Source organism: Haplochromis burtoni, unplaced genomic scaffold (genome assembly GCF_018398535.1).
Source record: "Haplochromis burtoni strain Fernald_Lab_line unplaced genomic scaffold, NCSU_Asbu1 Contig_351, whole genome shotgun sequence".
In the NCBI taxonomy this organism is placed as follows: domain Eukaryota; kingdom Metazoa; phylum Chordata; class Actinopteri; order Cichliformes; family Cichlidae; genus Haplochromis; species Haplochromis burtoni.
In genome coordinates, this window is record NW_024582712.1 from 365543 (window position 1) to 382675 (window position 17133).

The window sequence follows — 17133 nt, forward strand, 5'->3', positions numbered from 1 at the left end:
GCTGCTATTTAATAACTATATTAATTAAGTAAGTAAAGTAAGTAAAATTTTATTTGTATAGCACCTTTCAAGACAGAAATCACAAAGTGCTTCACAGAAAAGCTAAAACATAAAAAACAGAAATCAACCAAAAGCAAGTTTAAAAAGATAGTGGTTTCATTTAAAAAAACAGCTAAAAACCTGAGTCCACAGATCTCAGGCTTAAAGGAAGGGAGTTCCAGAGTCTGGGGGCCACAGTTACAAACGCCCTATCACCTTTCGTTTTCAGCCCGTATGCTAGACGACCAGCAAGCCCTGATCACATGACCTCAGGGACCTGCTGGGGATGTAATGATGTAAAAGATCTCTGATATAGGTTGGTGGTTGTCCATGCAGAGCCCTGAATGTCAAAGTCAAAATCTTGAAGTTGGTTCTGAATTTTATGGGGAGCCAGTGCAACTGGATCAGCAGGGGTGTAACGTGGGAGTATTTAGAAGATTTGGTCAGAAGCTTTGCGGCAGCGTTCTAAACAACTTGCAAATGATCCACAGAGGCTTTACTTAAACAAGTGAACAAAGAATTGCAATAATCCAAATGAGATGAGACAAATGCATGGATGACCATTTCTAGTTCTGAGCGTGAAACAATGGGACTCAGCTTAGCAATATTTTTTAAATGATAAAAACAGGAGCGAACCAATAAATTAGCATGAGTGTCCAAAGTCAGAGCTGAGTCAAAAGTTACACCAAGGTTCCTGATAGAAGGTTTGGCAAATGTCAACCAGTCCAAAGCAGACCCTGATATACCCACCCAATGTCTCAGCCTATCTAGCAAAATGTGATGGTCAACAGTATCAAAGGCAGGCGTCAAGTCCAACAACAGCAAGGCAGAGCATTCTCCTGCATAATTCATCAGGATGTCACTGGAGAGACTCTAATAAGTGCCGTTTCAGTAGAGTGTGCTCTACGAAAACCAGACTGGAATTTATCCAGAATGCTGTATTCATCTAGAACAGATAGAATTAACTATATTAAATAATCATTAATCAAGTAAGCGCTGTTTGCTGTCACAAACCCGCAGATCCTTATCACCCAGCTTAGCAGTTCCTCTCAGTTATTCGGAGCATTTAGCATCTTTCAGCTCATTATTTTGGTATCCAGCATCCAACTGTGTTTGTGCACTCAGAGAACTCACATCAAGGTTTTATTTGCAGACTGAGCAGCTGTTTTTGGTGCCAAAAAAGCCTTTGAAAAGCTGCAAAACCACAGAGCTAGCACCTAGCAGGCAAATGTACCAAAGCCGTATAGTAACTAAACAGCCAGAATTTTCTTTAAGTCATTTGTAAAATGAAACTGTGCTGAAATGATTTGTAAAAATTGTGGTTTTGTCAACAAATATAACTCCAAATAAATGCTACTGTTGATTCGCAGCATCTGTGATCGTTTCCTTCTGCCTCCAAGTGGCGAAAATTACAAATTGGGGACTTGTCTTAAATGAAGACTTTCTCAAGAATTCATTTGAGAATCAAAGAAGAACTATTCAAGTTGATGTGGTACGCTATAATAAAAGTAATCAACTTTAGAAAGAATTTGCATAATGGAATAATCCAACTTTGACACATTTGGGAGAACACAGTCTCAGTTCAATTAAATAGCACATTTAATGCTTTCAGTGCAAATCATATCTATTCAGATCATATTTCAGAACTTATTTACAGTTTCCTTAAAGATCTGGATGCCATGCTTGATTTGTTTGTTGAAGCTTTAGAACAGCTCTTTGTTTTACTGCCAGTGCTGTTGGTAAGCCTTTTGTAGAGTTGCACTCATAAAGTTCAGGGCAACGTTGCAGTGCTGTCTTTGTGCTGGATTATTCAACAGTGTTTATTTTCAGTTATTTGCAGAAAACAAACTGAAATTAGTTATTTAAACCACAGCAGATGCCAAGTCTTTGCATATTTATTCAACTTATTATCTGGTGTTATTTATATTTTCTGTGAGAGAGCCATTGTTGCTCCGAAAGCTTGACATTTTCCATTTTGTGAGTGTGATAAAGAAAAAGGAACAAAGCGAGATTGTTTCTCCATACGACCTTCCCGATTATGTTTCAGGCTACATGTACTGTGTAAAAATAAATCCTCGTAGTATTAAAAAAAACATCGTGCTGGGCATCACTACAAAGTACAAGAAGTTCCCAGGCTGTTGCTGCAGCACAGAAAAAAATGTGCCTGGAGTCAGCATTGAAAATGAAGTTGTACAAACAAACATCAGGACCTGTGTTAGAATCACTACCATCCTTAGAATCTGCATTGTGTCGAATACTCCAAGCATGCTATTCAGCAGGCCCAAATGTAACCGTTCACCATGAACAAACCATCAACAGCCATCAGATCAGGAGTATCCTGTAGCACTTCTGCATTCTCACTGTTGCACATACAAATTTCTCTTCCAGGACTAGACTGTCATTTTCGAGCTTCACTCCTAACACCCTGAACTGTCTAAAGAGGACCCTTTGGAGCCAACTTCTTGACATGAACCAACATGGCAGCTCACAGCTTGTCTTTACAAGCAAGTTTTTTGGCTTTTGGCTTCTTCTCGCCTGCCTTTCTTGGCAGATTTAACTTCTGAATTTCAAGTTGAAGATCCTCCTTTTGACAATGCAAGAAAATCCAGCTTACGTTGCAGGTGGTATTTATATAACAGGACTGCCACTGGGCATTCCAAACACTAGGAAGAGGTATGCCACTGGGTATAAGGTGACTTCTTCAAAGGGGGTCATGGCAAATTGCTGTTCGTAGGCACAAACAGCAGTGCCGTCTTCAGCGGTGATTCTCAATATTTGTGTTAGTAATTTTAATGTTAAAACTAGTAAAATTGTGAATATGTTTTGTTTCTCTTCAGACTGGAGTACGTGTCAGCTGAGTCCAAACGCTGTCTGTGGCGGCGGCATCAAAACCCGGATGCTTGACTGCGTTCGCAGCGATGGCAAATCGGTGGATATAAAATTCTGTGAAGAGGTGAGACTGGAAAATCCTTCAGGTGTTTGCTTTTGGACCTTCCCTTTTTGTTTCTTGGAAGAATCCAATTTTACTTTCTTTGTTTGACACTCTAATTTCTTTTCTTAATGACGTGATCACATAACTCATTAAAATATATTATCGCACCGTTCCAGTACTATTCAGCCCGAAGCAACATGAAATATTCAAGAATATTCCCATGCAGAGATTGTTGTCGTTGCTTCTGGCTGGGCGTTTTATTCATTCATAATGTGTCAACTCCATGTAATTGTAGCCGGCGGGCTGTGGCAGAGCCTTCCCCACAGCTATTTAACCCTTGGCCCACTTCATCATCTGGCTCATTCACAAAAACACACTGTGTCGGGATGGTTTTCACAGCAGCCTTTATAATCCAATTCAGCTGGCCGGAAACCTGCCCTTTGCCAGAACAGAGACTTCTGGGAGTTGCAGTACTGAGAGGTCAAGTCAGTGTCTGACCATAGCAGATTGAGTTTGCAGCGTAATGATTGGTTGTCTGTGAATGATTTGATGATGTGTTGTTTGAAACATGTGCTGCAGATGAATTTGGAGAAGAAGTGGCAGATGAACATCTCCTGTGTGGTCGAGTGTCCTGTCAACTGTCAGCTGTCGGAGTGGTCGGCCTGGTCAGAGTGTTCACAGACCTGCGGTCTAGAAGGTGAGAATTTCACACACACGTTTTTGTCCCGAGCAGCTTCCAGTGCCATCAAAATCCAGGAGTATGAAATCGGTAACCTTTCACGAACAAGACAACTTTTCTAAACATCATCATTAATTGCACATTAATCTTACTGATTTACTTCCATTGCTCTTTTCAAGTGCAATAATGAGATTATACTGGAGTAAAGGCAAATGCCAACATAAACAAGTAAACGAGATAAATAAGTTCAGGCAAAATAATGAAGCACATATACGTTTAAGATGGTCTATAAATGTTTTAAGACGTGTTATAAAAGAGGATGCCAGATTGTAAAGTTGCACTTCAGTCTTAATGGCAAATGGCCAAACATAGATTCTTGAATTTGCAACAGACGACTAAAGCTAAAACAGGTGAAACACAGGCTCCTGACGCACACTTGTAATTCACCTGGTAGAGCAGGTGGCCCAGGTACCATGTATCCCATTTGCTGTCTGTCACTCATGCTCTCTCCCCTCACTTTTCTGTCTGTGCTACACTGTCCTATCAAATAAAAAATAATGACCATTTCCAACCACCTTACATTCCTGTTGCTTTATCTATATTTACCATTTATCTGTTGAAAAAACAAGATCCAACTGTGATAACAGAGCTATTATTGTTTTTACCTCCTTAGTCCGTCTTTACTGTAGCAAGAACTGCCAAACAAGCAGTTTTTAGTACTTAGTACTATGTCTACCCATCCATCTGTGTGTCTGTCTGTGCAGGATGCAGTTTTATGTAAACTCTTGGCAGCTTTACCAAACTTTACAGGTGTGCATTTGAAATCAAAACGTGGGCCAAGTTTATCGATAGGTGTGGTCTAAAAACTCATTGTTCCCACAGCTGGTGTGACCACATATTGGAGTGTGGTCAATTGTGTGCATGTGTGTGGTGCATTTAAAAAAATGTAACTGTAGGAGAGGATTTTTTTTTTTTGCAGAGTTTGAGATATTCCTTATTTATCTGATACTAGGCCCTCACACGTCATCTGAAACAAGCCATTTAAGCTTCTCCTCCTCCCTTTCTTATGGTTTACTGGCTCCCACAAACAGAAGAGAAGAAGTGTTTATGAGATGACCATGTGAAGGAAATGTATGCTCACTGATGTACAGAGTCAGGAGGAATAAACTGTCTGAAACAGGGAATTACTTGTAGAAACACTGACCTTTGAAACTGGCCATGTTTAATGTCCCCAAGTGTAACTATATGTAACCAGTGTGTAACAAAAATACTAGAGGATGCCAAACTGCAAAAGGAGGATGGGTAACCACAATGAAGACACATCTGCAGAAATGATGGAACAATGTTCTGGTTGTATTAAAATGTTGTGCTTTGTATCACAACCAACAACAATAATCAAAATGATGTGCATGCACAGAGACCAAGAAAGTAAAATAAAGTCAGACCAGGGTCTTTTAAATGTCAGTGCTATCCAGTTCAGGCCTGCTGGCTTATCTGGGCAGTTTATTAGTGTGAAATTAGCCAAACAAAGGATGGATGTTTTGCACAGTCTGTCCTACCACAATTTAGGGAATTAGATTGAGCTCCATATGAGCTGTGGCTCGACACCCATTGTAATAAAAGATCAGCGTACTTCTATGGATTTCCAGAAGGTCTGTGGACTCTCAGTTTGTTTAATTTGGGGTTTTTTTTTAATCTCCAACTACAAAAGAAACCTGACCTAGGAGCAAGGTCAGAGTTATTTCACATGCATGCTGATGTGGGACTAAGCAGCCTTACCAGTGTAACCAAAATGGGAACAGTTAAAGGCGGGACAAAAAATTCTATTGATTAAAAATGAAATTATCCATCCAGGTCAGAAACTAATGATAAATAAATAACAAAAACCAAATTACTAATTCCTACAAAAAGTTTCTACTTCTGTTTCTTACTGTGGGCTACATACATGTTATGTACACATGGTACCAAAGCGTGTATTTGGGAGACACGCATCTCAGACATTTCCAAATGTAGCTAGCTAGAAAAACTCCCACAAACAAAGCAGAGGGAGTCTTTATTTAAGTCAAAGTTACTGTGTTATTCTTTCCAAATGACCATAGAAAATTTGTCGTCCTGTTGCCTAGTTGTTGTTCCAGGAGTTCACACAATTGATTCTGTCCCATTATATGTTCCTGCTCCTCAGGGCCGAGGGAGCCCTTTGAAGAAAGGGCGTTACAGCAATAGTTGGTAAATCAAAAGGAATAAGATAAAAAAGGTTTTTTTACAAAAAATAAAAAAGGGCAAAGGCGGGGACCTTATTTGATGTGCGTTTTTTCTGTGTATGTGTGGGGGAAGTTTTTTTTTTATTGGAGTGGGATATGAAATTGTACAGTTTGCGTGTCAATGTGTGGGAACGCTGGTTGTTTTATGTGTTGAAAGCCAATGTAGGTTGGTAAAGGTGGATTTTCAGGTGAGTACTTTGCTGGATTGTCAGTGTGAAAATGTAAGTGGAATATGCAACAAATGGAGGGCTGTGAGAGTTGAGAGTGGGCAGTTTAAAGCAGGTAGACAGGAAGGTTGCTTTTAGAAACGTGTGTGAAGGGCTTCTATGTCGAGTCTTTCAGTTAATTCATAGCATCAATTCTGCACTTAAATCAAATGGTCTCCGGGGTTCTGCGATGAATTGGATTTATTTAAAGAGGTTTTTCTGATTGATGTGGAATAAAAGCCTTTTTTACTCAAGTTGACCAAGAACCAATCAAGATGGTAAAGGGAAAAAAGGTGCAGTATTTCATGCCATTTAGAAACTCCTGCTCTGTTAAGTGAAGTGCTATTGTGCGCCGTAGGATTAATTTAATACATTCAAAACAAACGCATACACATGAATTTAAATGAGCTGTTTATAGAAGGAATGGATGACTGCTGTGTGGTACACCACAATGGTCACTGCATGTGTTTCTGTGTTTAGCTTATTGTTCAGGGGGGGAAAAGTCTCTTTGAACTTTGCATTAATTGTATTATTTTATCAAGAAACCAAGAGCTCCAGAGGCTTTGAAGAAAAAAAAAACCTCCTGATATAAATTTTCTCTCATGCTGGTAAAACAAAATGCTCAGATTTCAGTGCTGGGGTGGAGAGTTTTCAACACAGGAACCTGTTGTTAGCTAACTTCAGTTCTACTTAAACAAGTAAAAGTGACTTTCTTTGCTTCAACTTCTCATATGAAGTAAATCTTTACTTCACAATGTAGCGTCTTTATACTATTGACATTGTTAAACTTTGGATTGGTTCCCTATAAGCCTCACTTTCCCTATACTGTCTGCTGCTGAAAACATTTCAAGGGGGAAACAATGTCAAGCAAAACAGTAAAGGGACAGGAACTTTGTTTTTCCCAGAAGGAAAGGGTCCAGTGGATGTCCTGCCCCAATCAGGCTGACCGCCACCCCAACCCCAGTTAGCCCACCACTGCAGCATGTGTAGTAGGCCCTGGGCTGCTCAGAGAAATAGGAGAATGTGACAGCAGTGTTTGCAGTGTGCACCATAAGTGGACGCACGGTCAAACATACCTGCTTTCAGTGATCCAAACCAGAACACAAACATTGGTTCATGACAGTTGTAAAACTGAGAAGATTATGCTACTGCACTGACTTTGTCAAGTCTTCCAAAAATCAAGAGTGAATAGTTTTCTGTGCTAAAGGAATGACAACAGCACAAACACAAGCAAGAGTAACCCACATTAAAGGTGGTTCCATATAATTTTGAGACTGCCCCCTGGTAACAGTACACAGCAGCAACATTTAGACAATGGTCTGCAAAACTCTGCATAACGTCAGCGCACAACATTAACACCAAATGGCTGGAACAATATCGTTACTCCTGGTGATTTAAGCTCATTACTTGGACATCTTTAGAAGGAAAAACTGCACTGTATGCCGTAGGGGTTTCATTTTCCATTCAGGATAACAATGATAATCTTGTTTTCTTTCACAGTAGGGAACACATTTTGAAGTGGAGAAAGTCTTAAAAAAAATCATGAATTGAACGTGCTTATGGGTGTGGAGATGCTCTAGGAAAAGATGACGGAACAAAAAGACAGACATTCACTCAATAAAGACAGTTCTGCGACACTAACCTATTTCCACTAGATCAACAAGTAACAAAATCCTGCTTATATAAAAGTCTAATGAGAGATCCACAGAAAACCAGAGATAACTTTAACCTTTTTTTTTTCTTTTTACTCTCCAGGTAAGATGTGGCGACAGCGGTCGGTGGTTCAGGCTTCTCAGGGCGACGGCCGACCATGCCCTTCTCAGATGGAGCAGTGGAAACCCTGTCCTGTCCGACCCTGCTACCGTTGGCAGTACAGCCCCTGGTCTGAGTGTCGGGTAGAGGTATGTCAATACATATAAAAGTTATACCATAATCCAGGTACATTAAACATTAATAATTGTATCGACCTCTGTCAGCTACAAGAAATGGAGCTCAGGCACAGCTGAGATCAATACTCTAAAACAGTTTGAGCCAGAAGGTGGATTTCAGGAGGGTGAAGTCTAAGAACCTGATAAAAAATAATGGAGTCTTTAGTATTGATGAACAAGCTCATCATTTCCCCACTCATACGGTTATTTTGAGAGATGGACAGTAAAAAAAAAATCAATCTAATGCATCTTTAATGCTGATGCATTACTGTAAACCAATACCTTTGCCAAGAAATTTGGCAGCCTGTACACTCAATTTTGCATCGTGTGGCACCGGGTCAGATTATTAAAAGCATCCAGTGCAATACTTTATGACATAAAGCAAAACTTTTCAAGAGTAAATGTGGTTTTATGGGGACATACAGAGACAGGTAATGTCATCTGTTACTAACATCCTTTGCTGCCCCTCACTTAAGTTGATCAAAAAGGAAGTGCTTGTAACCTCTGCCTTCCTCGGCTGTGTGAGAGTGAGAGGCAGAGACAGTCGACATTTTATTAAATGCACTCTGCATTCACTTCAGAAAAAGGCAAACCATCCTGTGGGTGGTAACCTCTTATCAAACTCCAATCAGGACCCAGCCTGGAGGACTCCCAAATGATATTACCTAACTAAGCAAATGCAAATATTAGCAGAAAATGTATCAGATAGAATGATCCTGTGAGATATTTTGTTCTTTCATGAACAAATATAAAGGACAATTTAACTCCCACACGGGAAAGAGACTGAAAATATATGGGGAAGCTTATCTTCCTTATACTTTTATCTGTTAAAATACATTTTAATAGATCTCTACTCATAAAACAAAACAGGACAGTAACAATTCTTCATTTAATCCACCAGGATTTTTTCTCCATCCCTTCCACTCTTTAGTGTCCCAATAACGTCAAAACAAGAACAGCAGACACTCTGTACTGCCCGCCTGCCAATAGAAGGTTATTTCCAATACTGCTTTTGTGTTTTCAATGCCCTACCAGTCTTACCCACATAATAAAATCCACAAGGGCACTTTAACAAGTGGTCTACATGTGCAATCCTGCATGAGATGCTATCCCTGACCTTAATTTTCTGCCTTTATCCGAGTGTGGAAAATGGTCCCCTTTAATCATTTGTTACACTTCACACAATTTCCAGACGAATGACAGCTTAAAAAGTAGAGGTTTAACTCATCCATGTTTGTATTTGTGCTCTTTTGTTTCTTTATAAATACAAACTGCTGTACATATTGCAAATATATAGAACATATTCTGTTCTAAGCAATAATACGTTTCCAGGTCAGGTATGCTGCCTTGCTGAGAAGCTGGAGGTGTGCAGCTTAATGCCTGCAGCTTTTCATCCTACAGCTCAGCTCAGCGATGCTTTTTACTCTTCTCTTAAAATGTCTGAGACGCATAAACACTTTTTGTATTTGTTTGACTTTAGTTGATCTTTCCATCAATTCAAATGGCAGAAGTTGAATTTACTAGGATTATTAAACTGCCATCAGATTGCTGCAGGTTTGTGTGACACCCCCTTCCCTCACTGTGTTAACTCATCACCTTCTGTCTTCTTCTGTGGTGTTTATGTCCTGTCAGAATGTGGTTTGTGGACACGGCATGCGCTTCAGGAACCTGTCCTGCTTCGTATCGGACGGCTCCAGCGATGGCGAGGGCAGCCTGGTGGACGAGGAGCTGTGCAGCAGCCTGGAGGTGGCTGTCGATGGAGACAAGCAGATCAGACTGAAAGAGAGCTGTGTCCTCCCATGTCCAGGTAATAATGCTGACTTCAAGGTTTCAGTGGTAATTATTTGTTGTTTGGGCTGCATGAGCAACCTTGGAAAGTCCAAACACTGAATAGAAGCAATTAGAAGCACAGTCCACTGTTATTAAAAAAAAAGTTCTCTAATGAAAAAAATTAAATCAATTATGACTTTACTCTTACTTTACTTTACTTTAATTTTATTTAATATTCTGTGACTGAAATAGCTCCTCCAAATCAGCTTTTTGCCACACAAAGTAATAGTAAGCTATGGCAGCAATATGCTGGATACTATTAACCTCAGTCTCTGTCAGTAAAACTGATCAGGCATGAAGTACCCACAAGGAGTCTATAGACTTTATGTAAAAGAGCCCCTTGATTTTTGGGTTTATTTTTTATTAGCATTTAGATTGTTGCTAGGTTGTTCTTTTGGATCCAGGAGTAATCAACTTTAAACCAGACGGTTATCAGTGCTAATTAGTGCTGGAAAGGCTATACCGCACAGCAATCTGCAATATTTTTCAGATAGTTTCATTAAAATAACTCCCAAAAGCACTAACACTGCAAACAGGAGGTCCAGTTCAATGACTGGAATTAGTCTAGCTGTGAGACCGAGCAGACAGCAATAACACATCTGTCAGTTAGAGGCCAAACTTTACCTGGACAGTTGATATGAAGGGGTGTGCTATGCTGTGAACATGTTAATTTCATATCTGTGAAATTGGGCATTTTGACATAGGAGCCTACGGGGACTCTACACTTTTCGCGTCAGCCTCAAGTGGCCACCAGAAGAGCTGCAGTTTTCAGCACTTCAACCCCCAGATGCTGCTAGCAGGAGACAAAGTTAGAAATAGCAATAGTTGCTAACATCAACATCACTTGAGTACTTGGATCGGTTGTCATGCGCTGAAGATGCTGATACAGATGTGTCAGTTAATCTAGCGTTCAGGTAAATACATGCTCATACATCATCATATCTGTAGAAGGTGTTTGAGACTAGTGTTTACTAATTATCTGTCTTTATTACCTGTCTATTAAAGCAGTGATTTAAGGCTTTAATCCACAGAGCAGTTTTCTATGCAAATCCTATGAAGCTCAATGTGATCAATGCTGATTGCTCCGAGTGTAAAAACACCCTCATCGTTCAGCTTTTACAATTTATGTAACGTCACTTCTTCCTCACAAACCAATCAGAGTCAAGAAGGGGTGGGAATTATGACATCAGCATTTTTTTTAAAAATGGTAGAGGAGCTGTGCTTGTAAGACGGTGCACAGAGTGTTTAAAAGTGGCGCATGTGGACACTGAAACTGTTTTGTGTCGCTGCTCTCAGCTTCAACAAGTCACTCTCCATACACAGCACAGTCGACACTTCTCAGCAGTCTGATGTATACTACAGGGAAGCCATTATGAGCACTTAAATACACATTAAAACAAGCTTTGTTGTAACGTTTAAAAGCCAAGTGAATTGAAATGCCTAAATGGAGGGAGGGAGGTTTGGAGTCTTCTCTCACCCCCATTCTCTGCGGCCTGCTGGAGCGGGGGGGCTAGGAGGAGTTGGCCGTCCGACTGCGGTCTGGAGTGTGGGGCCTCCCTGCTGCTGCGGAGTCGGGGCGGTCTGCCTCTCCCCACCGCAGGGAAAAGGGTAACACCACCTGGGTCTGGGTGCAGTTCCCCCCTCCAGGGGCAGGGGTACCTAGACCCGGTTCGTAGAGTACGCTTGGGGAGTGTGATCGTGTGTACAGCGTCTCTTTATGTCTGTCTCCACGTTGGTTGAGTGTGGAGTAAGTGCATATGAGAGCATGAGGGTGGGAATGGATGTTTGTGTCTGTGTGTGCCTGTATGTCTGTGTCTATATGTCAGGTTGGGTATCAGACGCCACCTCTCTGGGGACATCTCAGGCCCTCCAAGGTTTGGAGGCCTATCTCCACCCACCACCACTTCCCCTGCCGGTGGCGGACTCCCTCGGTGTCGGTGCGTTGGTGGTTCTTTGTGTCTGGGGGTGGGCGTCCGGGTACACACCGGCTCACTCCTTGGCGGCCGCTTATCGGGGCCTGGAGCCTGGGGCTTGCTCGGGCCACTTCGGAGGTGGGGTGCCCCCGGCCTCTCGGCCTGGGGCTCGGTCACTCAGGCACAGCTGGCTGCCGGCGGAGCTCAGGGCGCGTCACGCAACTCCCCCTGGCTTCTGCTCCGCGGCTGCTGAGTGAGCCCTCATCTGGGACTCTCCTCAGCTCTTACTGGGACAGTGGCGCGGCTGCCCCTCTGTTGGTCTTCCTTGGTCTCTTGTGTTCTGGGGGCCTCTGGATGTCTGGAGTTTTGATCTCCTCCATACCTGCTTCATACCCTGGAGGACGGGGCTGTGGCTCCCCACACTCCCTAGCAGATCGTTACATGGAGAAACCTTTGGAATGCAAGCATGCTGATCCACACAGGTATGCACACAGGTGTACACACGGGTATTCACAGACGCGGACTACAGCTTTCTTGGCTGCTGCCTCAAAGCACATTGTGCGCTGTCTATCTTGCGTGCTGCACAATATCGTTTATTATTTAGTATCTACTGATATCTACTGCTAGCTAGTTTATTGTGATGGTGCCGTTTTTTTTATTATGTTGCTCTTTGTTGTTTGCTTTCTCTTCTGTTTTTTTTTCTCCATACAGGTGACCCAGGTGTTTTGTTTTTTTTGTTTGTTTGTTTTTTTTTTCTTCCCCCCCTTCTCACCGTCTCTTCTCCCCTTTGGTTTTCTTTCTCTCCCTCTCTTTCTTTCATTCTTCTCCCTGTCCTATCCCCCAGTCATGTCTGTCCCGTTTGTAGCAACTGAAAATAAAATAAATTCATAATTATAATAAAGGTCAATCAAATGGACCAATATGGCAAGGCCATGATGATCCACTTGGTAAAATAAATCCGCTTGGCATCTTTCTTGGCCTTAAGACAACAATTCTGATGGCTAAAGATCCAAACGGGACAGAAAAAAAAAAAAAAAAAAAAAGAAATGCCTAAATGGGTTTGGCAGTTGTTATTTGAGGTGCTGAAAGTTGGTCTTTTGCGTGTGGGTTTGGTCTCAGCATTACCTCGAAACTCTAACAGAGCTCACTATCTATCATGACCTCTAAAATGAGAAGCAGCAGCATAGCTCAAGGCAGAATAAATGGACTACATTATGACCAAAGCTTTGTCTAACTGTGCTTTTTTATGGGAGTTTCATTTACTTTTGGGTTCTCTACTTCATCGCCTGCATCAGCTTAGAGAGCACTCTTGTCTTCTCTGCTTTTTCAAATCATGACAGCTGTACTCTGCATATGTGTGGGTTTTCGATTCACTTCATAGTTTCTATCATTTTCTCCAATTTCACAAGGTGTCTATCTCCAGCTGTAAGTCACAGCTGCTTCTTTTCACCTCTCGCAGCACACGAGAAGAGTAAAACACGCTGAGGTTATCGTTAGAACAACAGTCAAAGGGCGATCGCTCACAGTCCTCCCCAGAGCAAAGCCCTGCTAGTATGTTGAAGTGTCCGGCAAAGCCAGAGGCACAGCCGTCAGGAACTGGTTCATGTGGAACGCACAAAATATTTGGACCACCTGCTCTTCCAGTGAAATAGACAGAGAGCAGAATCTAAATGAAAGCTGTGACCCCCTACAATTCAATTGATTCCATTTGTACAGCAAAGAAACCTAGAAGTAAAAATTATTTGAACACACTCACACATACAGTGAGAGAGATAAAATAATAGTAAAAAAAAAAGGTGCAATCAATAATCTGTGTGGGCGAGATAACAAAAAATCCTCAGGGCTTGAAATAAAAAGACAAGATGGCAAGCCAAGATACGACTGCACAATCTGCTGTACGGAGACGTGTAGATTTTATTCATTTATTCACCTCACATATGAATGGAGATGCTGATTAAGAGGAGAATAGATTGAAGATGTATTTGTGTTTTGATTGTAAGAAAGGCTTGGGTGAAACGTGGCGCAGCAGTAGAGGCATGAGCCAGCTAAAATGGTGCATCTCATACACAAAGGCTGCTCGAATTGATTTATGTACGCCGTTTAAAATTGTTAAATAAGTCCAGACAATAAAAGGTCAGGAAAATTCAACCCATGAGTAAAAAGAGAGAAACAAATAAGGCCTTTATTGAGGCATTAAGGGCAACACGAGCTTCACTAGTGGGCTCAAATCTCCTCCTCCAACTGACAAAAGTGGCTTTGTACACACTTAAATACACACTAGATACAGGGTGGGGCATTGTGAGAGAACAGATCTGAGGCAAAAAGCATCCTCTTGATAAAGACGAATGCCTTCTTAGGCAGCCTGTTCATTAGCCTACAAAAATGGAAAGATCAAGTTTAACGGGAAATAGCTGGAAATCCGCAATTACTCTTGGTGGTTAAAGCGGGTGCCTGGAAACGCTTAACGATCGAACTGCCCTTTTGGTCTTAAATTTCATTTAAAGTGGCATTAAAAAGTCTTACATTGCTTGCTTATACCTGTAGACACCCTGATTACTTGAAGGCAGCACTCTGGGATGATAAATAAATGAGTTTGCCAAGTGTATTGTTATCCCTGATTATGTTGGTTGGAGCTGTAAACTTAGCCAAATCCAATAAAGAGCAGGAGAGAGGAACTAATCATACCATGACCTCGATTGCATCCAGGACCAACAGGCCTTTTTTTAATATAACCTCTGATCTCACAATGGACTTAGCTGAATAATGATTTGGAAGTGACAAGTGGCTCCTATTTAAGGCCGTAAGCTAATTAGATGTACACGGCAAAGAGTTCGAAGTGCAGTACTGTTTATTCTTACTCCTTATTCTGTTAAGGTTTTAGTTCAGGAAAGAATTCAAAATGGCAAACCCCACTAAATCCTTCCAATGTAACTCGAGCATGTGAAAGAGTCCAAAGCTTTGCTGGTCACAGCTGTTTTCAAAGATGGCTTACAGTTTAGCTTATAAACATTAGACCACACTCATGTGTTGTGCTCATTTGCACGTATTGTTCAGGATTTTGAAGCCTTGTGTATTATTTACCATAGAAACTGTAGATTTGGCTTTTGTGATTATACCTGTATTCATAATCACTTTATTTTAACATGAAAAATGTATCTCTCATGTGATAATATCATAAACAATCCTATGTGTCGGAGCGTCCTGACTGCATGCACGCATGCTAGCAACTGCCACAACTAGTGGCAACTTGTTTTTGTGGCTTCTACCTTGTTACACGAATGTTGTTTGTGGCTCAAGATGACTTTATGTCATCTATGAGGGATGCATTTGACATATGTTTCACATATTATAGCCCAACAAGTTACTTATAGCAGTTTAAATACGAGCAATCAGTTTTTGGCAAATACCGAACATCCAGTTTGTGAGCATGACATCAACTTTGGCCAAACAGTGATGTGCTTGGAACAAAGGATATCCACGCTATACCAAATCCAGGGGGCTGAATGCGAACTTGACACGATCCTCCTTGGCAAAGCTCAAACCACCGCTACTAGCGCTGAGCTAGCCGACACAGTGCACCATCCAGCTGCTGTGTCCCAAGATCCCGCCAACAGTCAACACAGGCTCTCAACTTGCGTCGCTGGTGCTTCTGCCAAGGACGAGAACTCCTGGTTTCAGCTAGGGGCCAGACCCAAGGCTCTGGTCAGCTCCACTCCACTCCAACCAGCGCCATGGACCGTGGTTGAGACGCGTGGTGGCTGCAGAGGGGGCAGGAGGATCCGTCTCTCGCACCCTCACCCCTCCGGTGCGGTAGTACTGGAGAATAAATTCAATGTCCTGGATCCTGTGGACTTTCCTCCTCTGGCCGCTAGCCCTCGCCATCCCGTTGTGTCGCTGAGGTCTGCGCCATCTCCACCACTACGCCCCCGGAGCCACGGCGGGCAGCCCGACACTGTGGTGACGATTCCATCGTCAGGAACGTGCGAATGAGGGGGGCGCTCACGCTGTCGTTCCCGGGAGCCACCATTGTTGACATAGTGGACAGAATTACCAACATCCTGGTGTCCCACCAACAGGCCAACCGGCGCATCATCCACATCGGCACCAATGACATCCCCAAACAGCAATCTGAGCTGCTGAAGCTGGACTTCCTCCAACTCTTCAGCCTCCTTGGTCAGTTGCAGGTGAGTGCTTTTATCTCCGGGCCCACCCCCACCTGCGGCACAGGGATAGGCCGTTTCAGCCGGCTGCTCAGCCTTAACACCTGGCTTTCCTCCGCCTGTGTCTCCCACGGCGTGGGTTTTATTAACAATTTTGATGCCTTCTGGGAGAGGAGGCATCTTTTTGGGGCAGGCGGGCTCCACCTCAACGCCTGGGGACGCCGTTTGCTGTCCGCCAATTTGGCATTTGGCGTACAGCACTCCCGCACACGGCCCTGTCATTACCCCAAACCGACATTACCTGCTATATCTGTCCGCCACTGACTGATGTTCCCCTGGTCCCAGCTTCTATATTTGTTCCACTTTTAACAGTAATACACAAAACTGTTTAGTCTGGTCTTTACCCCTGATGTGAACTCGGATCCAGTAACTCCAAAAACATTAATAACCTCCGGCCCCTTCAAAAATATCAACATCCATTGAACTCTACTGTCAAAAATCCACCAGTCTCAATCAGTATGGTACTTTTAAATGTCCGCTCTCTGTTGAACAAGTCTTTTATTATTAATGATTTAATTTTAGATAATAAACTTGATTGTTTATTTTTAACTGAAACATGGCTGGGTTCAGATGCACAAGTTGTTCTCACTAAGGCCTCCCACCAAATTTTAATTTCTCTTTTTCTATTAGAAGTGGTAAGAGAGGTGGTGGGACTGCATCTTTAACCAACAACACACTCACCACCAAACAAATTTTATTTGACCATTTTACCACTTTCGCTATCTAACCTCTGAAGTGGCTGCAAATTTTACCAAGGTTTTAGACGAATGCCCCCCTGTGATTTTACCTGCACCCTATGATTTTATTTTTAATCATTTTAACAGCCAACTGAAGAAAAGCCTTGACTCCGTTGCTCAATTCACCACTAAAAAGATTAAAGTAAAACATGCATCACCCTGGAGAAACAAAGGAGTCAAAAAACTCAAAAGAAATTGCAGGGCCGCAGAAAGGAGATTGAGGAAAAATAAAAATGCAATCAACCATCAAATACTTTGCGAGCAACTTAAAATGTACAATAATACATTAAGGAATTCAAGAAATTCATACTTCGCCAAAATAATCAGTAATAACAAAAATAATCCCAAGGTCCTCTTTTCCACCATAGATCATTTATTTAACCCTGAT

At 42.0% G+C, this 17133-nt stretch overlaps 1 protein-coding gene across 3 annotated transcripts in view; it reads left to right on the plus strand.

The window, feature by feature from the left end:
* LOC102307381 (thrombospondin type-1 domain-containing protein 7A) overlaps positions 1-17133 on the plus strand; it is a 205616-nt gene that overhangs the window by 159487 nt on the left and 28996 nt on the right. For all 3 annotated transcript variants that reach the window (XM_005942851.2, XM_005942853.2, XM_005942850.2), the window contains 4 exons: positions 2877-2992; positions 3551-3668; positions 7873-8018; positions 9678-9852. In XM_005942851.2, coding sequence (XP_005942913.1) covers positions 2877-2992; positions 3551-3668; positions 7873-8018; positions 9678-9852 — 555 coding nt within the window. The remainder of the gene's footprint in view (positions 1-2876; positions 2993-3550; positions 3669-7872; positions 8019-9677; positions 9853-17133) is intronic.